The sequence below is a fragment of the Thamnophis sirtalis genome, unplaced genomic scaffold (genome assembly GCF_051295495.1).
Source record: "Thamnophis sirtalis isolate CommonGarterSnake01/CBP01778 unplaced genomic scaffold, rThaSir2_p1.2 scaffold_5, whole genome shotgun sequence".
Classification (NCBI taxonomy): Eukaryota; Metazoa; Chordata; class Lepidosauria; order Squamata; family Natricidae; genus Thamnophis; species Thamnophis sirtalis.
In genome coordinates, this window is record NW_028261385.1 from 55,672,088 (window position 1) to 55,690,840 (window position 18,753).

The 18,753-nt window shown below is 38.7% G+C and overlaps 1 protein-coding gene across 1 annotated transcript in view; it reads left to right on the top strand.

Annotated features, from left to right (window-relative positions):
• The first annotated feature begins 9,415 nt into the window (after positions 1-9,415).
• SNX2 (sorting nexin 2) overlaps positions 9,416-18,753 on the top strand; it is a 31,580-nt gene continuing 22,242 nt past the window's right edge. The window contains exons 1-3 of the mRNA XM_014055986.2: positions 9,416-9,584; positions 13,399-13,516; positions 16,097-16,260. Coding sequence (XP_013911461.2) covers positions 9,477-9,584; positions 13,399-13,516; positions 16,097-16,260 — 390 coding nt within the window. The 5' untranslated portion in view covers positions 9,416-9,476. The remainder of the gene's footprint in view (positions 9,585-13,398; positions 13,517-16,096; positions 16,261-18,753) is intronic.

Sequence of the window (18,753 nt, forward strand, 5' to 3'; positions counted from 1 at the left end):
AGAGAGAAATACAGTAGATAGGTAGGGATAAAGAGAGAGTAGTTAGGTAGGTAGATAAAGGGAGGGAAAGAGAGAGAAATAGGTAGGGAGACAGAGAGTGTGTGTTGGTAGATAGGTAGATAGGTAGGTAGAGGGATTTCTCTCTCTCTAAGAAAGAGAGAGAGACAGAGACAGAGACAGAGACAGAGAGACAGAAAGAGAAATACAATAGATAGGTAGGTGTTTCAATCAGTTAAAGAGCTTTCCAAACGGTAAAAAAAAGTTTTTGCATTCTGCAAACCTGCCCAAAATGGCTGATTTTTCATGAAAACAGGCCTGTTTTTTTCTGAAAAAAGGCATGAAGAGCCCGGGGGGAGGGGGGGCCTTGCAGAGTGCTCGTTTTTCGCAAAAACAGGCCTGTTTTTTCTCAAACAAATTGCATGCATAGCCTTATGAGGCTTATAGAGTGCTGCTGGGGGCTGGGTGAGCAAAAGTGCCCCATTTTTTGCTCATTTCTGCTCTCCCCAGCCCGCAGGAGCTCTCTGAAAGCCTCCATAAAGGTATGAACGGCCATTTTGGTGAAGGGGCGGGGTTTCAGGAGACAAAAAATACTGTATTCGGTGTATAAGACGCACCCAAATTTTCAGCCTCTTTTTTGAGGAAAAAAGATGTGTCTTATACTCTGAAAAATATGGTAATCACCAAAACGCCAAGGATAAAATTTAAACTATAAATCTTTGTGACCAACCTTTCCTAAAACCCCTACCTAAAGAACAGCCTTGACTACATGCCATCAAGCTGGTGTTGTCTCTTAGCATCCATATTGATAGATTTTATCCAGCAGTCCCTCACCTGAACCATCCATCTTACTGCTACTTATCCTTTTCTTCTCTTTCCTTCTACCTTTCCCAATATTAGATACTTCTCCAGAGAGCTAGGTCTTGTCTTTGCCTAATGTTTCCAAGGTAAGATCATTTGAACCTGGTAATTTATGCCCTGAGATATGCAAGCTGCGGTCCTGCACCCTGGAGACCCAGCTGACCATGCAAAGCGGCATTCAATGATCTGAAAAGTAGACAGTATTCCTGTCCTGCAGGAATATGCTAGGAGGAGGAAGAAAAATTTATGCCTTGAGTGAAAACGCTGGGCTGATTTGTTCAAAGATCCATTTGTGTATTCTTGACTGTCTGTGGTATTCTTGGAAGTTTTTTCTAACATCAAAATTTAAAATTATCAATTCTCTTTTTATCCCATTTCTTCACAGATCAACTTTTGCTTTCTTATAATGTTACAGGGCAACCGACTGCACCATTCTGATCTTTGTACATATAGACACATTATTGTATCTGAGTATCTTTTTCAAGGCATTTATGATTACTAAATGCTAGTCTGTGGCATCTGCTTTTTTTACTGTTGACAGTTGCAGATGCTATCTATCATTTCAATATAGGTAGTCCTCAACTTACAACTGTCATTTAGTGACTGTTCAAAGTTACAATGGCACTGAAAAAAGTATCTTATGGCTGTTTTTTAGTTACGACCTTTGCAGCAGCCCCATGATCATGTGATCAAAATTCAGATGCTTGATAACTGGTTCATACTTACGACTGTTGCAGTGTCCCAGGGTCATGTAATCACCTTTTGCAACCTTCTGACAAACAAAGTCAATGGGGAAGCCAGTTTCATTTAACAACTTATCAGCAGTGATTCACTTAACAACTGTGGCAAGAAAGGTCATAAAATGGGGCAAAACTCATTTAACAAATGTCTCACTTAATAACAAAAATGTTTGAGCTCAATTGTGGTCATAGGTCGAGGACTAGCTGTATCTTAATATCAGTTCTTAGGCTGTTAGCCTAACTGACTCAGACCTTTAGCCTGACTCTTGTTAGTCATTAGTTTAAGGATAATCTCATTTTTTCACTGTGATTTCTGACTTTTATTACTAGTGTTTGCAAATACTTTGCATTTTGACTATCAGAGTAGTATCATTTTCAAAGCACGGGTCATTGATTATTTTTCCTCCAATTTTAAAATAATAGAATCTTGCTGTTATCCAGATTCCCTCAAAATATAGTATGGAGCCTTCTCTCATATCTTTGCCAACCTATAGCCATTCTGTTTCACTCCGACACTTCCTGACTTGTAAACTGCCCAGAGACACTTATTCAGTGAGATGGGTGGCATATAAATTTGGTTAATAAATAAATAAAAATAAGTAAACTATAGCTTTACATGAGAACAATGAGATGCTCTGGGATTCCCATTTTTAAAGCACATTCCACAAATGACATCATTGTTACAATCAAATGCCTTTCTATAATCAATATAGCACCTATTACTTCTTTTGAGCTTTTGGTGAATTAGTAATAATGTCTTAAGTTTTTTGGCTTTTTCTAAAGCTAGAATGAATATCTGGCATCTCTTTTTCCGTGAAGAGTTTTAAGCTGCATTGGATGATTGTAACCATCATTTTGTTAGCATGTGAAACTAAGGATATTGTACAATAATTTGTACAATGTTATGTCTACTTTTCTTTTCTCCTTTTTAGGGGAAAGTGGAATGTAGATGAACCTTTTCCAATCTTTTGACCACTGTGTAATTCTCCAGATGTGCTGGTGTAGCTTGATTAGAACATTTGCTGATTCTTCGGTGGATCACCATTTTCTTGGAGTAGCATTTTAACTTGGTGAAGACCAGATTGCTGATATAATTTCATCTTCTGGTTCTAGACATTCTTGTAAATATGGAATATCTCCTAAAGTACCTTGTATGTTGATTCCTCTATCGTACATTACTTCAGTATATTCTTTAAATTTTTGATTTTATCAGAATCAATTACTTGTCCACTGATGTCCTTTAGCATATTAATTCATAGTTAGAACCTCCTTTTGAGTTCAGAGATCTTTTGGAAGACTTTATTTTTCTCTGTCTATTTACATATTCATATCTTTACAGATGTCACTGTAATACTCTTGTCTTTTATAACAGCTTTCTAAAATTCTTTTTTAAGTTCCTTCTTGGGATTTTTGACTCTGGCTTCTTTTTTCTTCTTGACAATTCCCAAGAATGGATTGGATTGAGATGGGTAGCTGTAGAAACTAAATAAATAAACAAGGTTCACTGTTTGTTCTGACATATTTTCAGATCATACTATGGAAACTAATTGGCTTTCTTCTTCTTCTACCTTAGCTTAATTTGGAGTTTGCACATGAACAGAGATAAAACAAAACATTAAAAAGTTAGCAAATACACAATCCTGGAAGTATATATATTTTTATTAAGCAGGGAGTTTATCATAGAAGTTGCAAGTCTCTCTTTGTATGGACTCATTTTACTATATTCAATCATTCAACATTTAACAAGCAAGAGAGTACTAAAAACAAATGTCCTTTAAGCATGTACTGATGTATTGTCAGTGATTTTACTGATTCACCCCCCTCTTTCATGTAATGTATGTGCTACAAATGATTAAGAAATTACTAAAGCCATTTTGATCTCCCACTGGGACTAATTTGCAGCCTGGTATGTTTTCTCTAGAATTAGCAAGTTTTTAGAAACTTGATAATGTATTTCTTTCTTTCTCAGGCTTCTATGGCACTCCAATCAGTCAACTTTGATCAGTTTATGAAATGTGACTTATAAGAAATAAATTGAATCCATTCTCAAAAAGGGCTATAATGATACTGCACCAATCTCTGATAATTAGCTTCCTTCTGGCAGTCAGATTAAATAATGTTTACGAAAAAATTCTTTGAAACTGGCAATAATTTTACATAACCACAGTAACTCTTTTATGTTCCAAGTTTTGTGTTAGTGTGAAAAGTGGATCCTTGGTATATGTTTCTACTTAATGTCCTTTGCAGTGAACCTCTTATATCCTGTTTCTATTAGCATGAACTGATGCTCAGTTTTGCACAGGAAGGAAGAAAGGCAGGCAGGCAAGATAACCTGAAGCTTCCCTTTGGAGAGTCTATATCTCTTGACATTTTGCCAAGCAAGAAAAAGAGAAGCCTACAAGAAGCCACACAAGAAGCCACAACCAAATTCACAGCAACGATTTCTAATGACTCAGATGCAGATTTAAGAAACTGAAGATGCAAGTCTTGAGGCTTAGCAGAAGACAGTTGTATATAAATTGTAGTCTAAATGAATAACAATGACTCCATTTAGTTTCTATGTGCCTGACCAGGATTACTGTCTACATATGCAAGAAGAGAAATTCTGCAGACATTTTATAATGCGGTCATAGGAACAGATACCCATGAGATAAAATTGAGTCATTTGCTCTTCTTAAGCACTCAAAACTTACAATAGTATGGAAAATAGATTTCTGATGTGCAAATCAGTTTAAGATTGAAGGAAATCTTGAAAGGAAAAGAAAGACGTCATATAATTAATATGAAGCATCCAGGTTGTCATTCAAGAGACCTGTAATAGAACAAAACCTGGGGAGATTTTGTAGAATAAATTCATTCAAACTCAAGCTACACTATCGCTTAGCATGATATGTGAACTAGATCAGAGAACAAATAATAGACAAAAGCTGACATGGCATAGCTTCTTCACATAAGCCAATGAACCACGCAAACTAACCAATCATATGCTTAGAAAATGGCCGAGTTATGTAAATACAGATCATACAATTAGTTTATATTTGGGTTACATAAACTCATAAACGGGTAATTCTATATGCTCTGAAAATATAGCCACAGTTACCTGAACCTGTAAGAAGAGTTATCTGAATGCCCTTCTAGCATTCATTTTTTAAAGACATATCCTCAATTGCACTCAACCAAGCCAAAAACAAGGTCTGGCAACAAAATCCTCATGATATTGCTTTCATCCCAGCCCATAACTGAAACAAGCTCAACCAGCCCTTAGCTGTATTAGAGATTTCAGCTTATTCCTACATCATTCAAGGACAGTTTCAAGGTATCTGCAATCAATTCAGAGTGTGTCATATATTATCTTAGAAGGAAGTCAAAATACAAAGACCATAGAATAGGACACAGATTGATGATGAGGACAAGGATGGTTAAAGTGCTGCTTTTGCTACTAATGTTGCCATTGCCACCATGAGATCAGTCTCAACTGCAGGACACTGAGGAATCTTTGCCAGACGCAAGTCACTAAGAGATAGGTCTGCAATCTGCACAATGTTGTATTCCACTTCCCACTTGGGGTTTGTGCTTGAGTTCCTGGCTCTGTCTTCTCATTGCACAATGCCATCACCCCTTGGGTGACACTGCTTCTGCTTCTCCTGCAGCTTTGGCCTTCTTTCTTTTCCTCACAGAATCACCATGGGACCTTGCAACAAGGTCCACTACATCTAGCTTGGCTACGCTGTGATCCAGAAGGAGACAGCAACACTGAGCTGAATCATAGAATCTCTCATTCACTGCTCAGAGGAGAGGCAAACACAACTGAGGGAGATTGCTCCCAAATGTCAAGCAATGACCACTTTGCGCAATAACTGAGGAAAGAGTCAAACTGTTGGTTTTCTACATGGCGGTATAGGAATTGTGCCCATAACTAAGACAACAATGTGGACTACATGGATGAAGAATTTAACCAAAGCGCACTACCTTCCATCTCTTCTATGCAACCAGCTACTGGCATGTTGCATTTCCTTCCAACCAGTAAATCATACAGAGGAAAAGAGTTTGCATAGCCATCTGCCATAGAGCCAGAGGATTCCACTTTGATTCTCCTACTTTTAGACATCTGCATTGGAAGGGAACTGCTGAAAAGGCTTGACATATCTCACAGACCAAAGTTAGATTCCTGACTCATCAATGTTGGGGACTTATGGGCAGCATAGAGATATATCCCTATCTGTTAGACCCCAAGGACTGACCCATGGAGTTACTTAAGAGTAGTTTACTTTATTTTCTTCATTTATACACAGAATGTTGCCAAACTAAAGCAACTATTTGCATAACTACAAATATATTCTGGGAAAAGCAAGGGAGAAGCCATCTTAACTCTCTTTCTGCCAACCCAACTTTTCAAACTCCACTTTCTCTTTGTCCTGTGGAAAGCTGTCTCACTTTTCTGGGAATCCAGACTATATACCACCACAGGACCGGATACCCATGTATCAGAGGTGGTATTCAGCCAGTTCTGACCGATTCTGGTGAACCAGTAGCGGTAGTTTGGTGAACTGGCAAATACCACCTCTGGCTGGCTCCACCCCCATCTATTCACTGCCTCCTGAGTTCCAGCTGATCAGCTGGGAGTCCCAGTTGATCAGTTTCTTCTGTTGCCCTGCACAGAACGGAGCTGGAAAGCAGGTTAGTGGGGTGGGAGGGAATGGGGATTATAGTATCCTTGCTCTGGAGTGGGGTAGAAATGGAAATTTTACAGTATCCTTGCCCTGGAGTGGGGTGGAAATGGGGATTTTGCTGCATCCTTCCCTGCCACACCCACCAAGCCACACCCAGAGAACCGGTAGTAAAAAAAAAATTGAATCCCATCCCTGCTATGTACCAGTACTAAAGGTCTAGTAGTATGTTCTCTTTTCCTATGACTTCCAAAAGCACCTGAAGGTTATGGTAGAAGAGATACTCCTGAGCCAGGGCATGGTAGTCTGCATAAATCAGCCCTATTAGCTCAACTTTCATACTAAATTATCTATGAGTATGCCCAGGACACTGCTGTATCACTGTGTTCACCAGGAAAACAACATTCCACCATGATTCCATGATTCAACATTACCATATATATTTAGTTAGTTATCACATTTCTATAGAAGAAACTGGGTGTTTCCTAAAATCATGGCTCTACAACCGAATAGCAATTTACTGCTCAGTCCACTCATGTGGAGAATGCATGAGGGTTGAATTGCATTCAGTCATTACTCTATCTATACAGAGAATGGTCAGTGTCCTCCAATCAACTTTTATAATATTGTGTGTTATTGAATCCAAAGGAACCATTAGGGTGCCTATATTGGCATTGGAGTAGTGCCTGTCATTGTCATGTTTATTTCACTGAGTGGTACAACAGGAAGCACTGCTATAAGGAAAAGTGTTGTGATCTCTATTCTCTGCACATCTGCATCTGTAATCACCCATAAGTACAACCTGCACACACTGCCATAGTGAATAGGCAAAAAATATTGAATGCACTGCTTACAGAGAACAACACGATGATGATGATGATGATGGGTCTACCTGGCAAGGCAAATCCTTTCCTAGTCTTTTCTGCATTTGTCCCATGGAAGGGATGGGCATGCAGTACTAGGATAAGATGAGGCTGTAGGCTGTGATGGTGGGGTTTTTTATGTCTCTGGGAGTGTTATTTCAGAGCTCTCTGGTTTTTTTAAAAAAAATCTATCAATCAATCTATCTATCTATCTATCTATCTATCTATCTATCTATCTATCTATGCTTTTTTGTGTTATTGTGAGATGTTATAGCAAATAGAACAGGTAGCTATATAACTCTCATAAATAAATAAACAAACAAATGAGTGAATAAATGCTCATTAGAGAAGGACTATCATCCATATGGGCAACTACTGCTAAGTGATAAGAAAAGTGCTATGCAAACTTTGAGGAATGGTTCTCCTAAGCAAGGGGAAATGTAATTCAGCAGAAATGCCCCAGCTGCAACACATTCTTTAGCTTGCATAAATCTTCTGCCAGCAGGAAATCCACCATCACTTGTGGTTTAAGCTGCTGCACAATAATGTGTTAAGAGATAAATGGAGAACCTTCCACCCTTTGTGACAGACCAAGTCAAGGAAAATGAGGTCTCTGGAACATAGATATAGTGACTGGTAACAAAATCTTCAACGCCTGTCAGAGTTCCCTTTTGGGTTTGTATGCCTTCTTTGCAACTGTCTGGTTGGGTCCCTGCAGTTCTCATGACAAGATTTCATAGGAGTTTGCCATCTGCCTCCTTCCTAGCTCTAAGAGTGCCTGGCCCAAGGTCACCAAGTTGCCTTTGTGTTTAAGGCAGGACTAGAACTCAGTTTCCTGATTCCTAACCTGAGGCTTTAACAGACTTAGAAGCCAGAGCTGCAGCTAGAGCATTAACTGCAGGAAGCTTCAGCCAGGACTTCCAGATAAGATCGTAGCAATGGCCCTGAGGTGTAATAAAGGTTTCTAAATGACCCTAACTAGGTAACATCATCAATGCTAGTAAGGAGTGGTTTGCTATCAGTGTATATTCTGGTGTCTTGCCTATTGGGCGGGGGTCTTAGGGATCCTTTAATTGGGCTGTTTACAGATGGCTCTTGATCATTTCTTGATTGGAATATTGCTTACTTGTTGGTCTTACAGCAGATTGATAAACTGGGAGCAAACAGCACTCCTTGCTAGCACTGATGATATCCAGTTACGGTAATGAAACGTCTGCAAGAAAACAAGCAAGCTCAGAGAGCACCAAGGAGCCTCAAAATAGCGTATAGATTTGCCCAAAGAGGTGCAATTGTTCCTAAATAATAAAGGGCAGCTTGGGGGTCTTTTACAGGGAAGAAGCTTTCCTGCTTTACTCAAATCTTTGCTACAGGTCAGAGGTTTGGCTGCATCTGCTCACCAGAAACAACGATTAGTTTCCCTCCCACTAAAACTGGCTTTTTTTTTTTAGGTTTTAATTACAATAGTAAAAGCACACTAAGCCCAGAAAGAGAAAAAGGGATGAAAAGAATAAAAAGTGCAAAAAAATTGCATTTTCAAAAGAAAGCAGCTTATATCCCACTGAGCTGCTTTTCGAAACAACAGATATAGATTTAGTAGAGGGGGTCTGCATAAATGCACTAACGTACCAATCGTCCCTGTCATTGTTTTTTTTATTCTCTTATTCTTGTTCTCCTTTATGTTTGACAAATTCAAATAGACAGACAGACAGACAGTCTGTGGAGATTAGCAGTCATCCAGGTCATGGTTGCCCCAAAGGTGCTTTTTCAGGAGGCAACCGGTTTTTCTTGTTTTTTTTTCCCCTTTGAAGACGTTTCGCTTCTCGTCCAATAAGCTTCTTCAGCTTTGACTGGATGGAGGAGACTGGAAGGATGCGTTCAATACAGTCAGAGCTGAAGAAGCCTCTTGGATGAGAAGCGAAACGTCTTCAAAGAAAAAAAAAAACCAAGAGAGTCCAGTTGCTTCCTGAAAAAGCACTTTTGGGACAACAGGAGATTTACACGCCACAAGCCAAGTTCCCCGCACCCAGAAGAAGAGCAACAACGGCTTTCTACTCTCCCGCCTCCGCGTTGTTACCGCCCCGGCTTCCACAACGGCCTCCTTCTCCCCCGCCCACCGTTCCACGCCCCTCCCTCCGGCTCTACCGGCTTGTCTCTCACCGTTCCCCTTAGCTCCGCCCCCCCAGCCTCGTGTAGGGAAGGCGGATCTCGCGCATCGGGTCACAGCGGCCGTCACGTCAGGGAGGGAAGTAAAGGGGGCGTGGTTTATATTCGTCATCTGACTGGCTGCAGCTGCCGGAAATCTCGCGCCTCTGAGAAGAGTGGGGTAGCTGGGGGGAGAGCGGGGAAAGATGGCGACAGAAAGGGAGCCCCCTCCGTTTGGGGACGGCAAGCCGACAGAGTTCGAGGAGCTGGAGGACGGGGAGGACCTTTTCATCAGCACCGCTTCTACCCTGGAGGTAAAGAGGAGGCAGTCACGGTTTCTCCACTTTTCTCTCTTCTTGGGACTCCTTATTTCTTCTCCCGGGGCAGCTGCTGTTGGGTTTGTCATGGCTGTCCTTCCCTCCGTCCCAAAGGTTTTGACTTAATTGAGGGGGGAATTAAGGGCGTGGGGGGCTTCCTTAAACCTTGATTTACTCCTGCGAGTGGCACCTGCCTCCTTTTCCCTGCCATTCCCTGGGCTGGGGCTCGCCAACCCGAATTGCAGCAGCCAGCTCTGGGTTTATTCCCAGCTGGGACACTTTTCTAAAAAAAACACCAAGCGATTTAATTTTCTCCACTTTGGGCAAGGACTATGTACGCCACTAAGTGGATTTCCTCCAATAGGTTTCTCTAATAGTGGGCTTCTTCTGGAGAGTAAGGTCTGTTTGAGGGTGAGCATATTCCTTGCAGTACTGCATAAAGAAAACATCCGTTAAAAATGGCTTTCTTTGGATGAAGTGTATACAGGTAGTCCTCGACTTACAACAGTTCATTTAGTGACTGTTTTGAAGTGTACACCGGCACTATAAAAAGTGGCTTATGACCATTTTTCACTCTTATGACCATTGCAGCATCTCCACGGTCATATCATTTACATTCCGATGCCATTGACAACTAGCTCTTATTTATGACGGTTGCAGTATCCTGGGATCCTGCGATCACCTTTTGTGACCTTCTGACAAGAAACTCAAAGGGGAAAACCAGATTTACTTAACCAGCATGATAATAATTTACAACTGCAATGATTTACTTAACAAACGTGGCAAGAAAAGTCATAAAATGGGGAAAACTCACCTAACAAATTTCTCACTTAGCAACATAAAGTTTGGGCTCAACTGTGGTTATAAGTCAAGGACTACCTGTATTTGAATATTCCTGAACTTTGTGTTGTCTCAAATATTCCTCAGTTGTTACTGTCATAACTGTTATGGGCGGGCTGCTAATTAGGGAATAAAGTATTGCTGAAAGACGTTCAAATACTTCTAAAGTTTTGCTGGGAGTTCCATCCAGTGAAATCAATGGGTTAATTTTTCAGTTGGCGTGTAGTTGTGCTATAACTACTGATAAATTGAAGGGGAGCAGTACAGAGTGTGTATTTTTCAATATAGGATTTTATTTGTTTCTTTATTGGGTACTCATGTCTTGCACAATTGATGAAAATTTAATTAGCTCAGGCACTGGTTTGTGTATCTTGAATGCAATTATTAGATTTAATAAAAGAAGCTTGATAGTGGCTTGTCTCATGTTAATCTTTATACATCTAACCCAAAATATTTATAAAATGTTTTAAGTTGTAAACAACCACATTTAGTATTTATTTGCCATATGTGATAGATAAAAGTATTTAGTGAGCCTTCTCTCACAGGAAGGAAGTACTGATGCTTTGCTGGCTGTTTCCTAAACTTACTTCCACCTTTTTATGCTGAGTCAGTAGTATTTTTCTCCTTGTGAAAAAGATAGGCAAAATGTGTGAATGAAACATGCTTTCAGAAAATTGAATATAGTACTCCTGCCTTTCTAAGCTGCTCAGTTTAAATATATAATACTATAAACAAGACAATTAGAAATAATTTGTTGGCATTAATTAGATTACTTATATAGATATTCATATTTCTCATACATTGGAGTTTGACTCCTAGAACTTACTCTTGAGTTGTGGATGAAACTAGCAGCCAAAGTAGTTTTACAAGAACAAAGACTGAAACAACAGAAATTATGTATGTGCATGTATCGAGTTGACTATTAATGTGAAATTAATAGTGATAAATGAGAGATTTGATATTTGCAGAATTTGATTTTGTAATTAAATTGTAGGTTTAATTTTCTAATTGGTAAGAAGTTACTAATTTTTGAGCCCAACAACTCAATGCACGAGAGAAAACTTTGGATCTTTGATTAAAACCTTTGCTATATAACAAAGTTACTATCACAAGTTTTATCTCTTCAACTATGGGACAGTGTTGTTTATCAGAGTATGTTCTACAATATTCTGATATAACTAAAAGCCCTATTTTGTTTCATTAAGTTATTGAAAGTTTAGTGTTCAAATAACTACAGAATTATAGCGACTTTAGTTACTTTTTTAATAAATTTCCCCTGGATTTGGTTTCATTTAACAATTAAGGCAGCATATCTGTATCCTGCAGTATTAACAGGCATGGGTTGGTGATGTCATAAAAGGTATGAAAATATTAATATCTTAAAGAGGTACTTTAGAGTTGCATTGAAAGTATCTTATCGGTTTCTCCTGCCTCAACATTGTTTCCTCTGTCAGATAAATATATAAATGCTCAGATGCATTATCTGCAATCTAAATACAAAGCCTTGCATGTAATTTAAATCAACACTAATCTCTCCAGGGAAGCTCCCTATTATATTAATCCCCTCCAGGGAAATTAGTACAGGTGTGGAAAATATTTTGACTTCAGAATTCCTTGTTTTGAGCTACTAGAATGTTATAGGTGATCAATACATCTTGCACACCTCCAGAAAGGATAGGTAGCTTTGGCATGTCTTTTATCTGAATAGCTTATGTTTGGTACCCAAAGTTTGGTTTATATTTCTTTTTCTGATTATATGTGCCATTATTGTATATTCAAAACCTGAGTACCGAGTGCTCTACCGGTAGACTATGGCTTCACATACTAAAATGAATGGGCAGTAATGGAATCCACAACCACAAAATGTTCATGACTTCTAATTTGGTAGCTTGCAGTTGAAATAGTGTTTACCCTAAACAAGTAAATAAGGATGACTTGCTGAGAAACACACTGGAGATCAGTTTTTACTCTCTTATCTAATTTCCAACCACACTTCGCCACTCCTTGTTGGAGTGAACAAATGAAAGAATGACCCAGATTCTGGGGTATTTTACTCCTTTTGTATTGTATATGTAATAATTAAATGGAACATCTTTGTTCAGAAGTATTGCTATGCCTCTATGGTGCTTTAGCTTATCCTGCTAGAAATTTATTGAATAGATAAGCCTGATCTGTTAGGCCTTATTTTATATCCATGAAATGTTTTTTATCTAATATTGTCCAATTGGTATTTAAAATTTAAAATGTTGGTCAAAATAGCTAGACTACCCTAAAGTTACCCTAGGCTAGCTCCATAGGGAATTACATTACTAGTCTTTTATGTCGTTGGCAGCCCATTTCTTAACTTATTTTGCTTCATTTAGCAGTGTGTAAAACTTAAGTATTTTGATCTTTTTTTAAAAAATTATGATAATCAGTGTTAGCCTTATTGCAGAGACACTTAGAAACCATTGTCTTTTTTTAAGTTTTGAGACTTTAAGGTACTACAACTTACAAATAAATATTTTTTACTGTAAAACCATTTACTGATAAATCTATATAAATGAATTCAGAAGTTCAACTTCTGAATTAAGTAATATTTAATATACGTAAGTCTTCATACGATTATAATTTAAAAGTTTTTAAAGTTTGAATATACTTACATCAACCTCTTTATTATTTAGCAATAATTATTTCCTATTATAGGAGCTTTGAAAGTCAATGTTACCACATTTATATTGGATTAACAAATGAATTAAATTTTAGACTGACAGTTGAGTGCATACAAATGAACAATATAGTGAATACACAAAGTGAAAACATTAGCTAAAGTATCCTGCTAAACAATAATTACTGGTTTCTTAGTGTGTTATTCTACAGCTTTGAGGAAATGGAAAGTGCTGACATGAGTAAATATATTCTCTACTTGTGAACGTTAACAAAAAAAATCATAGTGTATATACTGACTGTTTCTCTCCGTTCCTTTCTCTAGTCAAGCCCTTCATCTCCAGAACCAGCCAGTCTTCCAGCAGAAGACATCACTACAAATTCAAATGGTCCTAAGCCTACAGAAATCTTATTAGATGATGACAGGGAAGATCTTTTTGCTGGTAATTTCTATCCCATTTTTAGACAAGTTATTTATTGGAAAAACTTCATGAATCCTTTGAAGTGTATAATTTTAGTGACCTGTTTTGCATCTTTTATCATCATTTAGTTAGTATTAAGTACATCGGAACAGTTTTTAACATTTAAACAAAATTGGTCTGAATAACTGTAACATTGCAACTATAGCATTGCAGTGGGTAACAAGCAAATATCTCCTATGAAAAATTATGACATATTAAAAGATCAGCCCTTTGTCAGTCTTATTACATACTGTTTTCTTTGTATATTCAGAATAGAGATTAAAAGTCATTCTTCTCTCTCTTTTTGCATATTAACAGCTTCCTATTATGTTTCATCTTGGGAAATCATGCTTTGACCTAAGTTTAACAAGGCAAGCCATAATTCCTATATTCAGTCTCTCTTGGTGTAAACTATAACACAGAACATGTTTTATTGAAACTGTTTCGGTAACTGAAGCATGAAGGACATAGTTGAATTAAATTAGCTTCATTTGTGCATATGTACTGACAGGCATGGTTTTGTAAATGACGTTCAAGAAAGGGTCATTCAGTTTCATGGCATTAATTCAGTTCTTAGAGCAGAAGGTACAACTTTTGGATTTCTCTTTTTTCTTTATCATGTACTGGATTGCTTTGGAAGAAAATGCAACCAATGAGATCACATTTCTGAGAATCCTGTAGCATAAATTATGCAACAATTGCTTTCCAAGATCAAACAACTGATGTATTTCATCTTTATGACATTTTGTTCTTTAAGGCAGAATTTAAACAAGGTTACACATAGTATGAGAAGCTTGTTCATATGGCTACTTATACAATTAAATGAGTATTTCTATTCAGTTGCTTTTAGCATTTTTATTAAGTTGCTATTTCTATTCAATTGCTTTTAGGAGAAGTTTGATGCTAATTTCTAGGATAAGTTACATTGATTATTTAACTTGGATTGTGACCTCTAGCAGACTAAATAACTGCAAGTATTTCAAGAACCAATATAGAATTTCTTGAGAGTTGAGAACAGCTACTTAAAAATATAAACAATACTTGTTTGTTCTAGCCGCTCCTTATTAGTGCTTTTCATAAGGTATCAATTTTTCATTGAAAAAGAAACTGCAGAAAAATCTATGACTTAAGTAAAAAGCAAATTATATATAGTCTTGATTGATTTTGAGAAGCTAATGTTGTTTGTATTTGTGGGATGAACAGGAAATGCCAGGACTAGATTGGTTTTTTAAAAAACTAGGATAAGGCAGTGGCAAATCACTTCTGATTCTTATCTAGCAATGAGTAATAAAGTTACCAGAAGCTGACCTAAAGAAACGTGGGCAGATATTACTATTGCAAGTCAAAAGAATGTTATATTTCCTGAATTCTAAATAATTAAAACCAGTTTTTAAGAAAGAGTAACTCATTGTTAGTATCCAACATTGTTTCACCCTTTACAGTTATAGCAACCCCATGATGACCTGCATCTCAGTTGTTAAAGTCAAGTAGTTGCTAAGAGAAACTTTGTCTGTGCTTATAATGTTACTTCGGTTTTTCCTTTGCTCGGACTTGTGAAAGTTGTAAATGCAAGCATTGGTCATTAAAGTTACTTTTTTATCACCATTATAATTGTGAATGGTTACTAAACAAGGCAGCTGCTAAACAAGGACTGTTTGTACTCTAATTATTATGATGTTACATTCCTGGATCAGTAGCTTAACATTTATTACTTTATTTAAAGACAGCTTTATGATAAATTATAACAATCATAGTGATATAAAAATATATTGCATCAGCAGTTTTTCTCTTGCACACCATTCAAGCAGTTCCCTGTTCATAAGAAACGTGCAATGTCCTGAATCCAAGGACATGTAGAATATATCCACTCTTAAGGTGCTTTAAGGTTTTATCACTAAAATACTATGTTATGCTCAATTGTAAGTTAAAATAGTCATTTGACAACTATCACTCTTTGGTTACATACATTTTAAGTGAAGAAATGTACTTGAAATATTTTATTTTACTTCATTTCTCTAGCTGATCTCTTCATACTTTAGAGGTATATATTAAAATAAATATTATAATATATATTCATAATGCCTGAAATTATGGCTTAACCTTTGCTAATACAACAGCTTGGGGAAAGAACAAGTTATTAAACTGCCTCTGTGTCATCTGTGTGGCACTAGAAGCCCACCAGGCTTACAGGCAGTGCTTGGGCTAAGAGCAAGGTTCATTCCCTAACTTTGTCTTTCAGCTATATTTGTGTTTAAATGATGGATGATAGTAAAATGTGTATTCAGTATGGCTTCAGTTCTTTTTAATAGTATGCTAATTACTTTTGCAATTGATCTTAATTTGCATACGTTTCTGTTGTAACTATGGAATACAGAATATATCACAAATATTAATTGTACAATACATAATTTAAATTAAGCTTCCTCTGAATTCTAGACTTCTCACAATTACACTGAGAATCAGTGATCTGTACAGGAGTAAATGAAAGATAAATCTTTCTCATTGTATACGCATGTAAAAAATATGCAGGCTAATGTATGAATGGTTCTCTTTTTTATTTAGAAGCAACAGAAGAAGTTTCTTTGGATAGTCCAGAAAGGGAACCAATACTTTCTTCAGACTCTACTCCAGCTATAACTCCTGTTACCCCAACAACACTAATAGCACCAAGAATGGAATCAAAAACAGTAGTGGCCCCTGTGGATTTTGATAGATGCAGAGAAGAGGTATTAATGAAGTTAATAAGCCAATTTTCAAGCTGGATACACAATTTATAATTAAAGTAAATGTGACTATATTGGCAGTGTCCACAATAAAATTATTTAACAATAAAGAAATAGTTGACTTGCTTTAGAAATTGGTATTTATTCTTACGATAAATTTATGCATGGAACTGGTTTTATAATTCCTACAATTTTGGTCACTTCTGCAGGGAATGCTGTCTTGTTTTATATTAATTGTATATAAGTAGTTGGAGCCTTTTGGAATGAATATTGGAATAAATATTTTAACACAGTAGCTATTGCCAATTAAAAAAAAAACTTGGAAAGCTTTGAATGATTTTGCTATTACTTACTATCCTGACTTAATTTTTTCAGTGATAGTTACTCAACATTTCAGTAATAGTTACTCAACATTAATCGTATTCATAATGTTCTTCAGAATTAGGAAGACTTGTGCTTTATCTTGTCTAATCTTTAATGTTTTCAACGTTTTTATGCTGTAAGCCACCTAGAGTCATTGGCTACAAGATGGGCAGCAAATAAATTTAATAAATTAACAAGTACTATGTCTCTGCCAACTTAGAGATACCTTTGATTTCTAAGTTGGCAGAGACATAATACTTATTAATTTATCAAATTTATTTGCTGCCCATCTTGTAGCCAATGATTCTGGGTAGCTTACAACATAAAAACATTGAAAAACATTAACGTCATTCACTTTAAAATCTCAGCAAGTAAAAACTCAGCAAGTAAAAACATCAACAGATAAAATCAAGTAGCCAAGATGGCAAAGAAGGGAGCCAGACACATGGGGGGGGGGGGGTAGCATTGAGTTTTAACTAGTCAACCACCTCCAGTATGGAGTTCCCCCATTGGGTCCCCAAACTATCTGGCAGAGCAGGTCTTGAGGCTCTTTTGAAACATCTGGAGAGTGGGAACCTCAGGATAAGATGTTCCAGAGGACCGTGGCATGACAAAACCGCGCTACGCAAAATAGCAGAGATTAAATCGCGTCACTAAAGTCGTGACGTCATCACCGCGCGTCATCACCACGGGGACAACAGCGCGGTGACAGAAGGGCGTTCTACATGCTTCGTTCTTTGCCTCCAAAGGTAGCCCTCCTCCTCCAGCTGACAGCGGCAGCAGCAGCCTGCGGGAAGGGTCCAGCACAGCCACGGGGGACAGCAGGAAGCCCGCAGGGGGCCCGAGCAGGGCCGCCGACGGCAGAGGAGGACGCAGCGGCGGCGGCTGAGGCTCTCCCGGGGCCGGCGAAGCGGGCTTGCCCGGCAGAGGCAGGACGCCCTCTTCTTCCTCAACAACATCTCCTTGGATGGGCGGCCGCCGCCACCGGGCAACCTGCTTCGCCGGCCCCGGGAGAGCTTCAGCCGCCGCCCGCCCGCCCTGCCTTTTCCTCCGGGGGAGGCGCCGGCGGTGGAGGCCGCCCGTCCAAGGAGATGTTGTTGAGGAAGAAGAGGGCAGCCTACCTCCGCCGGGCAAGCCCGCTTCACCGGCCCGGGAGAGCCTCAGCCGCCGCCGCTGTCGCGTCCTCCTCCACTTCCTGCTGCCCCCTGCGGCTGAGCTGGACCCTTCCCACGGGCTGCTGCTGCTGGGCAGCCCGCTTTGCCCCGTGCCCACTGCCGCTGTCAGCTGGAGGAGGAGGGCTACCTTTGGAGGCAAAGAACGAAGCATGTAGAACGCCCTTCTGTCACCGCGCTGTTATCGCGGCGGTAGGGTCGTTTTTTTCTTAGCGCTTCGGACGCCGCGGATTTGCCTCCGCACTTATGTCGGCGCGGATAAGGACATCGCGGTTTTGTGGTGGAACCCCAGAGGACAGGAGCCAGGACAGAGCAGGCTCTTCTCTGGATCCCAGCAGCCGAAATTCGTTGGCTGACAGGATCTGCAATATGCTCCCTCTGTTGGCACAGGGGGCAAAATAGTCCCATTGGGGTGAGAAGTTTCCTCAAATGCCTGGACCCATGCCAGTATTGTATCTATTCTCCCTATCCTTATGTTTACCATTAAGTAAGCATGCTGATATATTTAAACCACTTAAATTTTCTATTAAGAACTCATTAGATTGGAACATCTTAGAACTAAGGAAGAATTTTCTGACAGAACAATTAATCAGTGGAGCAGCTTGCCTCCAGAAGTTGTTAATTCCCCAACCCTGGAAGCTTTTAAGAAGATGTTGGATAGCCATTTGTCTGAAATGGTATAGGGTTTCCTGCGTAGTCAACGGGTTGGACTAGAAGACCTCCAAAGTCCCTCACAACTCTGCTATTGTATTGTATTGTATCTAGTTTATTTTGATCATAAATTTCCTAGTTCAACACAATCAGGATTTTGGGTTCTTTGCAGCATGATAAGAACAGAAAAATATGGCAACATCTTTGCCTGGTCCATATCTTGGTCCATCTTTGTTTATATCAAGGGATTATTTAGTGACAATTCTGTGAGGTCCTTAGTGCTTTCTGAGTTTGGTTGTATTCTTATAGA